The 16,548-nt window shown below is 42.8% G+C and overlaps 1 protein-coding gene across 1 annotated transcript in view; it reads right to left on the reverse strand.

The window, feature by feature from the left end:
- Positions 1-16,548, reverse strand: part of CLVS1 (clavesin 1) — a 100,212-nt gene that overhangs the window by 16,015 nt on the left and 67,649 nt on the right. The window contains exons 4-5 of the mRNA XM_056482978.1: positions 4,786-4,896; positions 3,420-3,655 (exon numbers count right to left, since the gene is read on the reverse strand). Coding sequence (XP_056338953.1) covers positions 3,420-3,655; positions 4,786-4,896 — 347 coding nt within the window. The remainder of the gene's footprint in view (positions 1-3,419; positions 3,656-4,785; positions 4,897-16,548) is intronic.

Here is a 16,548-nt window from a genome sequence, read left to right on the forward strand (position 1 = left end):
GGAGAAGCAGAGAAGAGATTTTCAACAAAATTAGAAATTGTTTTACTACAGGAAAGAGATGATAGAACAATTGTGAGGGAGTTATATTTAAGAGAAGAATTATGTTGGAAGATCACCTATCCTAGTGCAAACTTTTCTGGAATCTCAGTTGTAGCCTGAATTTCTCATTGTATTAGAGATATATGAACCTAAAGAGGCAAGGAGGGAAGGTACATAAAGACAGATAATGCTGGTAGACCTTTTAAGATACCTTAGATATAAATCTGGTCAAAAAAATCTAATAAAGCACACAATCATGCTTTCTAAATATAGGCTTTTACCTGTGCTTGAGCCAAACTACAATTTCAGGAGAAGAATCAAAGCAAATACTCCAGGAGAAAATCTGTTGAAGCTGTGAACTTTTCACCTTTAACAGCAAGTAATGACCACGGGGTGCAAGATCAGATGGTTGACTTAACCGCCGAGTAACGAAATTAGGATAAAAGTTAGATCTGGTCTGCCCAGAGGCAACATGACAAATTAGATTCATCCACTCCCTGTATTTGTATTAGTGCACTTTTTTATTAGTGAACAGATTATAAAAGAAGGCTTTGCCTCAAGGCAGGGTTTTCTGGCACTGAACTAATTTTCAAGCTGAGGTTCCCCCCTGAGGGCATAATAAGACCTTGCCTTTTTGCAGCCAAGGATCAGATCCTCAGCAAAGATTTATGTGTGAGCAGCTCTCAACAAATTTGGAGCTTTAAAAAACTGCAGATTTCTTTCTATAAAGCTACATAAATGGAGATATATTTTATTTATAATGAAATATTTAGTATTTTTCTAAAATAATCCAGCGTGTTTCACTGACAATATTTATTAAAAGTAAATTGGTTTAAACTCAGCTCCTTGGGGCAGGCTTTGTAAACTCCTGCTGGCTCCTGGCCTTGGCTGGCAGTCAGTAGTGAGAACTGCTGACTGTGCAGGTGGCCACCCCTCTTCCTGACAAGGCTGCAGCTCACAGCCTGAAAGTTCTGTGGCCCTGTGAGCTCTTGAAGTCAGTCTTAAGTGTTAGTGTTTCCAGCACGAGGCCTCACTTTGCAGACACAGCTGCATGGCATCCCTCTGACCTGGAAGGGAGCCGTGAATTTAGAATGCATCATTTCTTTTTCCTCTGAAGATGAAAGACTTTCAAGATTAATTGCATGACATTGTGGCTGGTCGGTGTTGTCAGCTCTGGTTTTGCTGTGACAGACTGATGGCCTGTCCCTGTCACAGAGAGTGGTGCCGTGCCTGTGAGCACTGCGCTCATCCAGCGGCAGCAGCGGGAAAAGCAGCGCTGCAATCTGCATGGAGAGCAGGTTTGTGGGGTGGGATGCCCAGGGTGAGCCAAGTGCAGATGTTACACAGGGGAGCTACACAGCCATGGCTCACTGCAGCTCTGTGCCAAGTATCCAGCTTCCTGAGCCCATCCCTACATCAGTCCATGCTACAGAGAGTAGCTGTTGGAAACAGTGAGCAGGGGGTCTCTGAATGCTTCAGAGAGAAATCAGAGTGCAGGGATTGAATTAAAACCTGTGGATGGATTGAAGTATATTAGGCCACTCACACATAAGGTAGAGGTGTAAGTTTAAGTTTTAGGATAAGTAAGTCAGTAAGTTTTAGTATGAGCTCTCAGTAAGTAAAAGGTTTAGATAACAAAGTAGAAGTGAGACTTCTAGTGAAGGTTGAAAAACATGCTAATGTTTTCAGTAGAGGCTCCAGGGCTGTAGTTGTAGACAGTGCTTAGACATAATAGAGCTATAGTAAGAATATTGTTTACATTTTTCAGATAGAACAAGGTAGGTCATATGTGTAGTCTCTATGTAACCTGGAGTGTTAAGAAACTAGAATTCTAATAGGTTAAGAAGTGGTGGGCTGAGTTTACATCGTAGCTTGTTGGGAAGATTCTATATAAGAATATGTATTGAGGAGAGTTAGTGCTTTTTGCCATTGCTTTTCTGCTTTTTCTACCATTGCTTTTCTGCTTTTCCTGTCATTGCTTTTCATTTTTCTTTTGCTCACCAACATCAGTCAACACCCAAGAAGAAGACAGGAGCTGCCACAGCAACATCAGCTTCCTGGGACCTCTGACAAGAGCAGCTTCTACTTCTGTTTGGGACTTTATACCAAAACTTAGCATGGACTTTGATGTCTGTGACTGTGCCTTTTGAGACTGATGTGCTTCTGCAATAAATAACCTTTTAGCAACTATTAGCTACCTTGCTCATTTAAGATAACCCGACAAAGTTGGTGCCTAGAGCACTGGAGGTTCATAACCTCACCAGTAGCACTCCCCAGAGGTGTCCTTTTGAGCATTCAGAGCTGATTGCACAATCACTAGAACTAAAATCAGAGCATTTAAAAGAGCAGCTCTGTAACTGCCTTTGCAGGGCTCTGCAGAGCAAGTGGGAGCAAAAACAGAGGGAGAAGACCAACTCCTTTTCCCTTTAGAGGGCAGTGGTGTTCATTGTACAAAAGCTGCTTTTTCAAGAAGGTAAATCCCTCATTGAAAAGAACCGGGTCAGCAACAGCAGAGCAGTGGTGAGGAATCAGGACCAGCACTGGAGTGATGCCACTAGATGCACTGCACCGTGCAGGACAGCATCTCGCCCCCATGCACTTTCTGTAGTGCTCCGTGCAGGGGCTCATTAATTTCCCCTCATTTTCATGCACAGTAATCAGACAAGTAATTATGGTTCCACCGAGAGGCTTCCTTTTCCCAGAGCAAGTGCTCCTTGCCACCAACGTTTGGCCAATTGCAGCATCTTGTTATAAATGCACATTATAATATTGGCTTTTCGCAAATATGAAAATAGATGCTATATGAATGATGTTAAAGTAAATTTGTTTTTATTGGACATAGTAGTGACATAGGTAATACAGTTATGCTTGTAGTAATCAAACTACCTGCTTAGTTAGGATAACATCCAATGAACACCTAATATAGACCCCTACTACTATCTGCACCTACCGTGTAGAAAAAGTATAAACCAAAGCCCAAACTGGAAAAAATTATGAAAACTGACTAAAACCACAGCCAAAAAATGCACATGCTCTAAAAAGGCAGATCAGAGGAGAACCATCCTAAACAGTTCTTAGAACATGTAAACTAGTTTGGGGAAAAGTTTAAATATGTATAATAGTCTATGAATATGCAGTAGGCTAATGCAATAGAAAAGGTGTGTAAAGAGGAATCTCCGAGGTAGCAGGCGTGCTCTTGGCTGAATGCCAAGCACCCAGCCACTAACCCTGTGCTTCATTATCTCCTATGTCCTTTATTAAACTTTTACCAGGAGAGTGAACCTCGTTTTTCACATCTCTTGGAGCCAGACGAGCCCTTCCCGTGAGATTTATGCCGAACCCGTTCAGATAGCCAAGCGAGAGCTGATTTTGGTACTCACCTTTTCATGGGTTTGGGCGAGGCTTCCCTCTCCAGGTTGGAGGAGGCGTGCTTGACGTGCATGGCATTGTAGGAGGTGTGGGTGTACTCGTTCTCATCGCTGTAGTCGGGACCCAGCAGCGTTCGAGCCCACGTCCCCATGTCGTAGGGAGGCAGGGTCCCCCCAAATTCAGAGGGCAGGCATTCAGGGTGTATTAGCTGGTGAAGGCTGTTCAGGTTGTTACCGTGAAGAAAGATCTTTAACAAACAAAAAAGCAAGTTCAAAGTCGTCGCCGACTCCTTATTTCATTAAGTACAATATTAGCAGCACTAATGAGGTGTGGAGTGTCATTAGCTGACGCTGCAGTTTCAGGTGGGAATTTCAAAAACTCTTAGGGCTGACTCGGTTGGCAGAAGAGGGGGGATTAACTTTGGGGTGGGCAGCTGAAGAATTAGGCTGGCACTACAAACACTTCTGAAAACTCCAATTCGCTTGCTTTTGGCACATGACAATTTCCATTTCTTAAGTACCAGATCAAGAGAAGCAGAAGTCAGGAATTATGACTGATTATTGCTACTGTAAGAGGATAGACGCTTACATGAAGAGCAGAGAGAAGAAAAGGGTGACAGTGGAGCTTACTGAAAGCAGGCATGAAGAGTAGGATTTCAGTGCCTGAGAGGAGCACTAGCCCTGCACCCCAGCACAGATATTTCCAGGGGTGTATCAGGCTGTGTCACCACTTGGTGCTGCTTCAGCAACACTTGTTTCTCTAATCTTTGCTTTCAGGTGGGTCTCACCCTTGTCCTGCCTAGTCAGACCCAGCTCAGGGTGGGCTCTGAGGGATTATTCAGCTGCTTTTTGACAGACTGCAGAGAACAAACGGCTAGGATGACTGCAGAACCACCAATTCACTTGGGTTTCACTGGAAATCTATCTGCCTCTTCTGCAGTGTGAGCAAGCAGCTTTCAAGCATGGGTACTTTTTGTGGAAGTGAGTTACCATCATGTGAAAAGAGTCACCCTGCTAAAGAAATGAAATAGGAATTTTCACTCCTACAAAAAAGTTGAGCTGAAGTTTCCCTCGCTGGCACTGGCTTAACTTCAGTCAGGCCTGATAATCTTTCCACATTGCCAATTCTCTCTACCCCTGAGCATGTCCCAGTAAAATGTATCCATGCTTTGTTAGTCATAACAGATTTCTGGTCTCTGGCTGAGTTATTCATTCAATCCAGACCATTCCAAACACTATTTTTTAATAACAGCAGCGATTCTCTTATACCATATGGAAAACATAGGGAGAAAAACTAGAAAAGAAAACAGGCAGCTACTTGGAAAATGCAGGTCTGCAGGTTCCTCTCCACCCTCATTCCCCACCCCCATCTAATTACCCTTTTCCTTGTCTTGTCTTTGAGGAATGGTTTGATTAGCGTGTACAGGGCATGGATGTACCAGGGCTGATTGACAAAATGGACTCCTCCAAAACGTGCAGGAAAGCTGTCCTAGGGAAAGAAAGAAAGGAAGGCAGTTAAGAGATGCAGTGCTTTACTCCGGCAGTCAATAGGATGAAAGTCGGAGGAAAAATCTGTCTCTTTCCATCTGCAAACGAGCACTGGGCTTGATGGGAGGGGGAAGGGTGGAAATGAAAAAACCAAAAAAGATGCCTGTAAGCGTTTGTATCAGTTTCCTCTGTGGACAGAGCAGTCCCTTCGCCCCTCCACACATTGACACATCAATTGCCGATGAGACGTGAAGATTTAAAGTTGGGTCTCCAGCCACTTCTCACGAACATTTTTTAACTCCGCCAGGGCATGCGACTCGGGCGGCCTGGGAAGTGCGAGGGGCTGATGAGCAGCGCTCCTGCAGGGGAAGCTTTCTAATTTCTCATTGTGCAGCGCAAGGCAAGCCCGCGGTTCCCACGCACACGGCTGCTCAGAGCTCACCTCTTCACCCTGCAGCTCCCCGCTAAAATCATCATTACAAAGGCTGACCTTTCGGGGTGAGCAGGCAGCGCGGTGCGGGGAGGAGGATGGGTGGGAAAGGCGGCTGGGTGGAGGTGTGGGAGCATGACGGCTCCATGGAAACTGCGGGATGCGCGCACCGGGCATTAGCATGCAGCGAGCGTCCGCTGGGACCGAGGGGCTCGCACAGCATCCACCCTGCTCCGGCAGCCTGGAATGGACGCGCCAGGAGACCGCCTCCTTATTAGCACCTCCATTAAAGATCAGCTCTGGGCGGGGAACCCCATGAGCTGCCCGCACCACCATAGTTCCCCTTGGACCACGCAGAGAAGATAAAAAAAAATCGGCTTTGCTGAACAACAGAGCTGAAGCTTGCATCACCAGAAGAATCCCTGGAAAAGCACTCCCCGGCTCTTGGTCTAGGAGTGTCATGCCGACCGAGTGCTGTTGAACTCATGGCAAAAGGCAAAAAAAGCTCTGGCTGGTGACTCCATCTTCTCCACTGTTTTCCCCACCCGGGACTACCATTTTTTTAGCCTTAGATGTGATACTGGCCCGTTGTTTTTAGGGGTTTTTATCTCTGAGTGGTACCCCGTGAGCACTTGCTGTTGCACATTTTGGGGGGGATAGTGGAGGTGGGCGTGGATGCGAGAGTGGGCACAGGACGGGGGAAGGGACCAACAGCTGGGAGTATTAACAGTTTAAAGACATAAAGAGTTAACAACAAATAGTCAACACAAACCAATTATGGTGGACACACATCAACACAAACATCAACAATTCATTAACAATTAACCAATTAAACTCCATGCCCAACGTCGACTTATTTATAACAAGGTGGTGGCTGGTGTGCTTTTAGAGGTTATTGTGCACTGAGAAGGGTATTTCGTACCTACAATCTTATCTGACAAATGTCAGTCAAGGAAGAGCCTAGGAATTTGTATTTTTTGTGTGTGTGGCATAAATAATGGGGCGACTGCTGCTCCTGTGTGCAAATACACTTGCAAGGGGAGGAGAGGAGCCTGTCCCTCTGCTGTGAAGGGAGATGCTGATGAAGCCCTCCTCATCCTGTGTGTGCCTCTAACCCCTAGCTCAGCCTGGAAAGCAGACTATAATCAGGTCTCTTCCTTCAGGGCTGTGGCTCTGGGGCCCAGGCAGGTTCCTTCCCCCCACAATTAGCACAGGGTGTCCTGGGGCTTCCTCTCGCCTTCCTCCTGAGCATCAGAGACTGAGCACAGCTGGTGAGAATACAGGCTGGATTTCTGAGCTGATATGAAAAAATCCCCTTATACACCTGCTCTGCAGAGCTTCTGTGCTGCTTCAAGGTCAATTCCCCCCCCCCAGATTTAGTGATATGTATGCATACACCTCCTCCTGCAGCCCAAGGCACAACTCTGCATACTCTTTAGCCATGGATTGCCCCAGCAGTCATCTAAAACCATACTAGGATAATGTTTGTGAGCAGCCACAAGCATTAAGTGATATCTTTTTTTTTTTGTTATACAGTGGAATAAGCTGCTTCTACCTCAGACAGGTCAGTTGACCTGAAATCATTACAAATCTGCATATTGGACATACTGTGGAGGACTATTGGGTAATCAGGCCAGCACACAGGAGGACAAGCAGTGTAACATCACAGGTGATCCATTATAAATTCCAGTAAATGATGAATTGAGCTTTTGAGACCCCACCTGGTCTGGGGTTCTTAGCCCAAGGAGGATGTTGACCTGTTAGAGTGAGTCCAGACAGGGCCAAAGAGGTGATCAGAGGAACAGAGCACCTTTCCTAAAAAACAGGCTGAGAGAGCTGGGGCTGTTCAGCCTGGGGAAGGGAAGGCTCCAGGGAGATCTCATTGCAGCCTTGCAGTACCTTAAGGAGACTTGACTTATAAAAAGGAGGGAGAGGGACTTCTTATCTGGGCAGATAGTGACAGGACAAGGTTTGAAACTGAAAGAAGGCTGGTTTAGATTAGATGTTAGGAAGAAATTATTTTCTTAGAGGGTGCTGAGGTACTGGAACAGAAAAAATGTGGATGCCCTATCTCTGAAAGTGGTAAAGGCCAAGTTTAATGGGGTCCTGAACAACCTGATTTAGTGAATGGCATCCCAGCCCACAGCAGAGGGGTTGGAACTCGATGACTTTTAAGGTCCTTTCCAATCCTAACGATTCCATTGTTCTGTTCAGTGATTCTATGATTCTATAATTCTCTTTAAGGATGGCCTATGCCCTGTTGGTGTGTTTATTTTCAATAAAGAAGAGTGTATTTCTACTGCTTTTCATGAGAGTTTAGGATGTACATCTGACTGAGATAAAGTACTGTGTGTTGCAGTGACTTCAACTGACTGCTGAGAAATTGCTGCAGTCTGAGCCCACCTAGAAAAACACATGGGCTGACAGAAGTGTGAAGCCCAAAGTGATTTTCTACCATGTGATAACCTAAAATTGTGTTTTATAGCAGACCAGAGCCATAAAATGCCCAGTGCAAAATTCACAAATTCAGTTGCCTTCCTCACACATGGGAATGAAGATTTTAAGACTTGGAACTTTTCACAGATTATTCTTTAAAAAACAAAACAAAACTGTAAGACAAACTGGAATGTTCCATATTTGCCTTTATTTATTTATTTATTTGTTTATTTATTTATCTATCTATTTATTTATTACTAATTCTATATTTGTCAAACTGGCTGCCATCCCAAAAGTTGTACCTAGAAGGAAGAAGTTTCAGACACCTTTGCTCTCTGGGAGTAAATTGCCACAGTTGTTCCTGTACTGTAGCAGCTAATGTCAGTGTAGAAAATCCAATCTGAGTCTGAAGCACAGGAAAGTAAAGAAATGAAAGACTGGAAGCAGGGGAATAACTCTAAGACACAAAGATTTATACTGACCTGAAAAAGAAAAATTGTTTTGCCTTCTTGCTGGAATGCACAAATTATATTAATCATAATTTTTAGTGAGAAACATCAGTCAGTCCTCATCTCCAAGGGGGAACATGTATTTTTTAGAACATGTTGACCAGTTTTAACAATACCCAGAAAGGCCCAAATACTGAGAGTTATTGAAATCAGCCAGAAGTTTAAGCTGGGAGTCTGCCTATAGGAAAAAAAAAAAATAAAAAAAAAATAAAAAAAAGGAGCAGGATGCACTTTCCTACAAAGAAAATTAATTTTTTGTCCACCCAACATAGATTGTTAAGTCTATGTACTAGATTCTATCTCACACATCTGTGCTACAGGAAATCCCTTAATATAACAATTTTATTTCAAGGCAATTGCTTTCTTTTAATTTTGAAGGTACTCCCAAAAGTGCACAAAGACCCTTGAAAAGGAAACAACAGTCAGAAAAAACACAACAACCAAAGAACATTTTGTGTGTGTGTGTGTAACTTTCTGCTAAATTTTGCTCCTTGCCCTATTAAGCACATTAAGTTCAATTTGACCTTCATCCCTCAGTCCACCTGCATTTGTAAGGCTGTCAATTAGAACAAGGACAAAGGCTTCTTTTTAAAAAAAAACCTCAAAGAAATTTGATATGGGAATCATCCAGACACTGTTTGGAACTGCAACATACTAATTTTGTAGAATTCCCTAATTAGAGCAGAGCTGTCTTGGAAAGAAAAGCTCCTGTCTGGAGGTCTGCCTTGTGCAGCTCCAGGAAGATGTAGGAGACATTTCCCACACCCCACTTAGAGTCTCTGCTGCTTTCCCTGGGGCAGGGGGAAAGTAGCTGAAATTGATTTTCTGCTGAAGAGCTTTTGCTTTTAGGAATTCTCTTTTGATTTCTCATGTCTTGTGATTCCTTGGGAAGGTATATTTTATAATGAGGTACATTTTTTGGAGTCTACTGTGAAATGGACTCTGGGATCGTGAAGCCTTTTCTTAACCTGATTCCTTGTCAAAAATACCCAATCCTGAGGATATACTTGGGTTTTAATCCAATGTTATAAATTAAATATAGTGAATTGGTCTAATTATTTTTGGGCACTACGGTCTTCTCCTCTGAAAACAAGGCTGGACATATTAGCACGTTGCTCAGCAATGAAACTGCAGAGTAAATAAACACATCCAATCCAGCCATAATCAAGTTAACCTGCTCTTTGCTCAAGCAGGGTCATCCCAGAGCACATGGCTCAGAATTGTGTCCAGATGATTCCTGAGTATCTCCAGTGAGGGAGATTCCACAACCCCTCTGGGCAATCTGTTCCAGTGCTCATACTGGAGCACAGGAAAGTTCTTCCTCCTGTTTAGGTGGAACCTCCTGTGCATCAGTTTGTACCCATTCCCTCTTGTCCTATTGAACTTGCTGAGGAGCATCTGCCCCTTCATTTGAGTCACTGATGAGTAAGTTACAGGGAAAACCTGAACCTTGTGGGACACCACAGCTTGACCCTGAGATACTAATCATGGCCCCTGGGATCTGCCTTTGGGCCAGTTCTCAATCCCCTCACTGTACACTCATGCAACCCACACTGCAGTGAAAGAACTCCAGATATCTTCTTGGGCAGCTGGCTCACTCCTCAGTCAGACCAGGCCCTGTTCACTGGGACTTGAATTGATCTAAAATAAGGAATGTATCTAACAGTGCTTCAGTGGCTCCTTCCCAGAGCAGTGTAGGCAAAATGAGAGAAAGAAAATCCTCCAAACACAGAGTTTGAGTTGATTTAATGAAATTGGGGCCATTGATGGGCCTATTCTTTTACCTGATTTCTCTTTGTTTTGCTTTAAATATTTGTTTATTTGCTGTTTTCAATTATTCTCCTCTTTATCATGCCTAAAGAGAGAGTAATGAACACAGTGGAGCTGCCACAGACCCCCCAGATTCATGCTGGCTTCAATACATCCTTCATCCTTTCTTCAGAGAGAAATGTCTCCAAGCTTGCAGGTCAGAGCAAAATGTTATGGGAATTATTGTTTGCCATCTCTGCTCAGACCTCCTGTGCAGAAAAATTTTTGAACTGAGCCTGGAACTGAAAGCCTTTGGTACATAATATTCCATTAAATAGCTCAGGAGGGGTGCTTGGAAGCTATGAGTTTGATTAAGAGACAATTGTTCTTTCTTTCTGCCTGTTCCTGCCATGCCAACATCTATTTCTTTTGGCATGAATATGCATCAGAAACCTTTTACTATGGTGTTGTTTGGAACTGCCTGAAAGCTAAAAATCACCATGATTTTCCAGCATCTCCTCACACCAAAGTGTGTTGGGAATGCAAAGCCAGCTTTGGAATATGAAAAATAGGAATGAATCCAACCTGATGCTCAAGGTCATTCCATTCAAACTACATTAATTGATATCATAGACCAAAGCCCTGAGCTTGAAATCCATATTACAACATATTTTTAGGTTACAGAACATCTGAATTTTGAGAAATAAGTATTTTTTAAAATAATTTCATAAACTTTATCCTTTCTAATCAGAAAACCAAGCACACACCCCAGTGAACTTCTATCTCAACCATACTTGCCAGTTTACTACAAATCCAAAACTAATTCCCTTTGAAAGAAAATAAATGTCCCCAGATTCAGGAAGATATCAGTCATAAACAAAACTGTTTAAAGCAAAAGGTCATGTAAACTGAGGATAAAAACCTCATCTTCGTGCCTGTGCACTTACATAATCAGTCCCTGAGTTGGATTAAAGCTCCCAGAGATCATATTAATAGTTCAGGAAGATTTTATTAATAGTTCAGTGATAGTTCCTCCATGGAGAATTTCTATGAGTGTGTGATTTTAATGGATTGGTACAATAAGGGAAGGAGGATTTCTGCTCTTCAGCTCTTCAGATCCAAATTCAGCCTTATAAAGAGTGACAGTGCTTGGAAGTTGCTGATCCCAAAGATGTTGGATAGGCTGTGTCCATCAACAACCTGCTCCTGAGCACGTTTGAACGAATTCCATGGAATGCCCTAGGTATGGACAGAGTGGGCTGCTGAGTAGGGCATGCTAGGAAAGAAGGCAAAGTTTCCTGCAATTGCCTCTAATTTTAAAGCAGCTCCTAAGAGGTGGATGTTTAGTTTGTCAGGAGGCAGTGGGAGGCAGGACCAGGGCCATGAGGACACTGAGCTGCTCCTGCCTCTCTGCAGAGCTGGGGCTGCTCTCCCTCACCTTCTGCAGTGCCTGCACTGATCCCAGGCACGTTCCCAATCTCCACCCTCACAAGTTATCCTTGTCCTTCCGTTATCTGTTTTTGCTCCCCCGTGTTTTTGAAGAGATGGGAATGCAAAATTAATGTTGCCAGTGGCAATAATTGCAAATCGCTGCTTCTACCTTGGCATGCCCTCAGAGTACACAGGGCTTGAAAACAGTGCAGAGTAGGGGAAAACTAGTAAAAAAAAAGACATTAGTGCTAGCAGTATGGCAATCCTGACCTGCTTGAATATGACTTTAAAAATAATTCTTGCAATCGTGAAGAATTCATTGATTTTGGGTAAGCTGTGACTGCTCACACCAAAATGCTCTCTTTTCTTTGAAGCACATCATAGCAAAGGATTGGAGCAAAATCACGAGAAATTGTGAGTTCTTGGTTTATTTTTATATCTCATGCCCACATATGTAGATGAGGATGCTCTGAAGTACTTCTGTCTGAGAAGCAGAACTGAAAAATGAACACTGGGATACATTCTCCTAGACATTTTTATTATGTTTGTTATCTCTCCTGCTACACTCAGTAACTTTTAAAATTCAGTCATTTGCAGTGGGTTTCTCCCAGCCAGTATTGCACACTAGTGAGGTCCTACAGAGCATCTGTTCATGGGTGTTGGCAGATGGCACCAATAAATCAGGTTATGGAACACAGATTTGCTCAGTAAACTTTGATTTGTCCTGATAGAATCATGCTGTCATGTCATCTGGTCTAACAAAATAAGTTGTAACCTTGGGGCAAAAGGGGGACTTCTTCACTACCTTTTTGCAAGAAACCCTTTACTGCACCAGCTTAGAATAATTTAGGAACAGAAAATTTCCCAGAAGCAGTAATTCTGTTGGATTAACACCATGCTCTGGTGCTACTTTTTTGCTTGGCATGTACCCTTCTTTTACACACTAAAAGTAGAGAGTAGCTCCCTCCAGAAACAAACAAAAAATTAGATTAATAAATTACATTGACAGAGAGACAGCAGATTCATTCAGGGAGTTGGTTAAGGAGGTTCACAGGGAAGAAAGGAATTCAAAATATGATTAAAGAGTAAAACTGAGAGCACTGAGACACTAAATTGGAAGTAGCCCATGCATGTGTGCAACTGGGGTGCTGCAGTTTTCTCTAGATTAGGTCATTTTAGGTAAAGCCAGATCAGCATGCTTCTGGTGGAGCAAGAAGAGTGGCAGCCACCCACTAAGCTAAGGCTGGGTCACAGGCAGCATAGGAAGGGACATGAACAAGCTGGAGGCTATTTTTCAGAGTTAGTTTAGGAACTTGGTGTGATCTTTGCAGCCAGCCCCAGCAAACCAGGCTACATAGTCTCCAGTGTTCTGATTTTGGTGTAAACTGTGGCTCAGAAACCTGTTTGTACTCAGCTTTCCCAAGGCAGGGTGACTGCAAGCTGAGCTGCTTCTATTCCTGTATCTCCCTCAATGTGAACGTCTGAAATTAGCTGTGGGGGAAGGAAAAAGCAGCAGGAAGATCATCAAAGCTGAAAGCAGTTCTGGGCTTAATTAGAAAAGGCAAAACGTGCTGGGCACAGAGCAAGCCTGGCCTGGAGACCTGCTGGGAGAGCCCAGGTGCTGCTGGCTGGGTGTGTGACCACGGGTGGGCAGGGATGTGTCACACTGCCTGTGGCACCAGGGTGACCCTGAGCTGTGGCATCCCCACAATAAAGTCAAGTGCAAGCCTTGCTGAGAGAATGACCTCCCCAGCCCTTTCCCCCTGACACCAGGAGATAAAGTGGTGGGGTTTATCCCCACTTGATCTGTTGGTGGGTGTCTGTGGGTGTGAGCTGCTCTCAGCTTTGGGAGTGTGGCAAATAAAGAGGCTTCTTTTGTAGATTTTACTGCAGGGCATTCTGAAGTAAAATGCCCACCAGCAGAATGGGCACTTCCACCAAAGAAAGCATTAGTGAGCATTAACACAACTTTAACGAAGGAGCATCCTAATTCCCTAGCACCTGGAAAAAAAGCTACCCAGGAGCACTGGGGTTGAAAGTTTGGCATTGAAAACTCCACCCAAAAGATGTTCTATAATCTACACTTTTGGAAAAAGAATAGAGAGAATAGGGACTTTTTTTTTTAAAGTAATTTTTTAGAGTTAAGCCTTAAACAAAATTAATTAGTACCATTAACACTGTAGTGCAGAACTCCGCTGCTTTCTTTAGCTGATCTTATTTCATGCTCTCTCCAAGCTATTCTATTTCCATAGACAGGCCTTGCACTGAAGGGCAGGCCTGTGGGACACTGATTGAAAGCACAGGGAGTGAAGTTAGGGCAAAGAAGATGGCACTGAGGCAAACCCAGTAGCATTTGAAAGGCTGCTGAAAGGAATGAGTTGAGTGCATGCAAAGTCAGTCATGAAAATCATAACATACAGCACCTTATTTCTTGCCCAGTACTGAGATTTTAAACAAAAAGCCCTGTACAGAGACTGTCCTTTTAGATGTGCATTGTTATGCTGAGATTCTCTACATTGTATATGTAAAACTTTTATTTTATGTTTTTTTCACATTGCATATATGTATATACACATACACATGTACACATATATATATATGTATATGCACTTGCTCTCTGCCAAAATAGCTGTGTCTGAGCAAAGGGCAATGAAGGCCAAGCTGCCATGGTGAGGACAAATGCCCACAGCATTAGTTAAAGTCAGCCACAGAAAAGCAATTACAAAGGTCTTGTGGCACTCACATTGCTCCTCAGGAGACCTATTGACTTTGCAGAGAAGCTTTTCTTCTTTGCCCATGGAAGCACCAAGGTATTAAACAGAATTCCTAAAGTCTCATTACACTTGTGTTGTGATTGAAAGCTGATGATGGAGAAAAGGAGATTTTGTTATTTATAGAGCTAGGCAAGCTATTTGGTGCTGAAACAGAAGTCTGCTCTGGCCTGGCTTGAACAATGCCTGGAATCATCTGAACAGCAGCATGGAAAGGAGATTATAAACTATCACTGTGATGAGATTATAACCTAGCATGGTCAGAGGAAAATGATCAAGCAATTTTTTTATTTGCCATTTTTGACTGACTAAAACAAAGTACTTAATGGAAATTATTCCTTTTCCAGTAAATAGCTTTGCATCTAGCAGTAAGTTAAAATATTAATAATATTGACTCTGTACAAGTCCTTGTAGATATCATAGGCTCTTAGCACTCATTTTCTCAGAGCTATCTGTTAAACAAGAGCTAGATTCCTGTCTTATTACACTAAGAATTTTGTATTTTACTCTAATTTGTTTGAGATGGAAGCCTAATTTTAAAACTGAAGGTTTCCCTTCACCTAGAACTTGCACAACCCCTTTTTAAAACAATTTTTGTGGTCCCTGTCAGCTTAGACAAATATCCCATGGTGATGAGTGACCCATGGTGAAGATATTTTTCAATTTTTCATTCTCTTCCAACAGGAGTGTGTGAATGTGTTTGTGTGTGTGTGTGTGTGTGCACATGAGCAAACCCCATGAGCTGCTTTGTTTTAAAAGGAGTCAAAATGCTAAATGCCTGCACAGTGGGGGAGACACAGCTCTTGGTGGGTGCAATACAAGGCAGCTCACACTGCATCAGATAAACACTGATAGCAGCAACACTTTGCCTCATATACAGCCTCTTATTCTTTAGACAAATGGAAGCCTGAGGAAAAAACCCACCCTGTTATTGTTTGCATGATTCAGTCTCTGTCCTTGTTCCAGTCTCTGAGTGAAATTGCTTTGCTGTCTTATCCTTTCATGCTGAAGGGTAAATTGTTGTGTGTATTTGTATTTCACAAAATCCCACATAGACACCAGACTGATTTAACAGGAGCAGACCAATGTGTCAGGTCTGCAATAAAATATAATCTCCTTGTGTCTGCCCTTTTGTGATCTCTTTCTCTCTATTTTTTTTTAATAACAGAGCAATGCCTTGATAATGAGAAATTTGACCATAATTTAATGTCCTTGAAATAAGTTTGGATAATAAAAAAATTTATGAGTAATGTAAAAATACATGTGGAAAGATTTAAAGATACGTTGTGGAAAATATATTTTTAGGAAAGCTATTTTACAATATCAGACTGCAATTCAAGTTTCATGACATGTTCAACAACATGCATTTAAGAAATGACTCATGAAGACCATTTTCTTAGTGAAGAGCCCTGTACTATGCAGTACAAAGAACTGATGTTTTTCACTGATGTTTTTCTCCCATGGTTATAAAAGCAGTCATTGCTAATAACACCACCAGTAGCTAAGATTGTCTGATTGTCTGACTTGTTGCAACTTTGCTGCAGTTACACATTTTGGGCCCAAAAATTTCAACAGGGAGCCAGACATATGTTTTATGGAAACTGAGGCTGAGGGTGGGTGACAGTTTCCCCATGGACTTGCAGAGAAAAATAATTTTTTCTGCACTTCAAAATATTTTTATGACTATTGGAGGGTGGTGATGGGACCCAACCTTTCACAAAAGGCTTTCCTGACACCTGTGGCTTTAATGACACAGACAGAATTTGCAACTGTACATGTGTGTGTGTCCAAATTCAAGGAATTGTAGAGGCTGTTTCATGAGCTGACTAGTCACAGTGATACCCTCTTGCCTTAAAAGCCCAAATCAGTCTAAATTCTTGGAGTACATTAGCTGTGTTCTCCCAGCAGGTAGAGAGGCTGCAGCCCCAGCCCACAGGTGGGAGGTAGAGCTCTCTCTGCAGTGGTTTCTCCCAGAGATGTTGTAAAGCACTGGTGTGGTTGGGGCCCCTGAAGCTCCACTTTGATACTCAGATTTTTCCTTTCCTACGTGCGTGACTTTGCCATTTCAATGTTCTCTTTGTGCTGTGTTCACCACCTAAAGCAATGCTAGGCAACAGTCAGTGTTGCTCATTGCATAATCACTCAGAACCAGGGCTTTTGTCAGCTTGGCAGCATTAAATGTCACATAAACTTTGTACTCTTTGCTACATGAAATACAAGCTTATACTCTCTGCAACTGCTCTCTCATTTCAACAACAACATCCTCCCTTCAGTTCACACTTTTTGTTCCTCACTACCTGGCTTTACTGCCACCTTAAATCTGACTA

Source organism: Oenanthe melanoleuca, chromosome 2 (genome assembly GCF_029582105.1).
Source record: "Oenanthe melanoleuca isolate GR-GAL-2019-014 chromosome 2, OMel1.0, whole genome shotgun sequence".
Lineage (NCBI taxonomy): Eukaryota > Metazoa > Chordata > Aves > Passeriformes > Muscicapidae > Oenanthe > Oenanthe melanoleuca.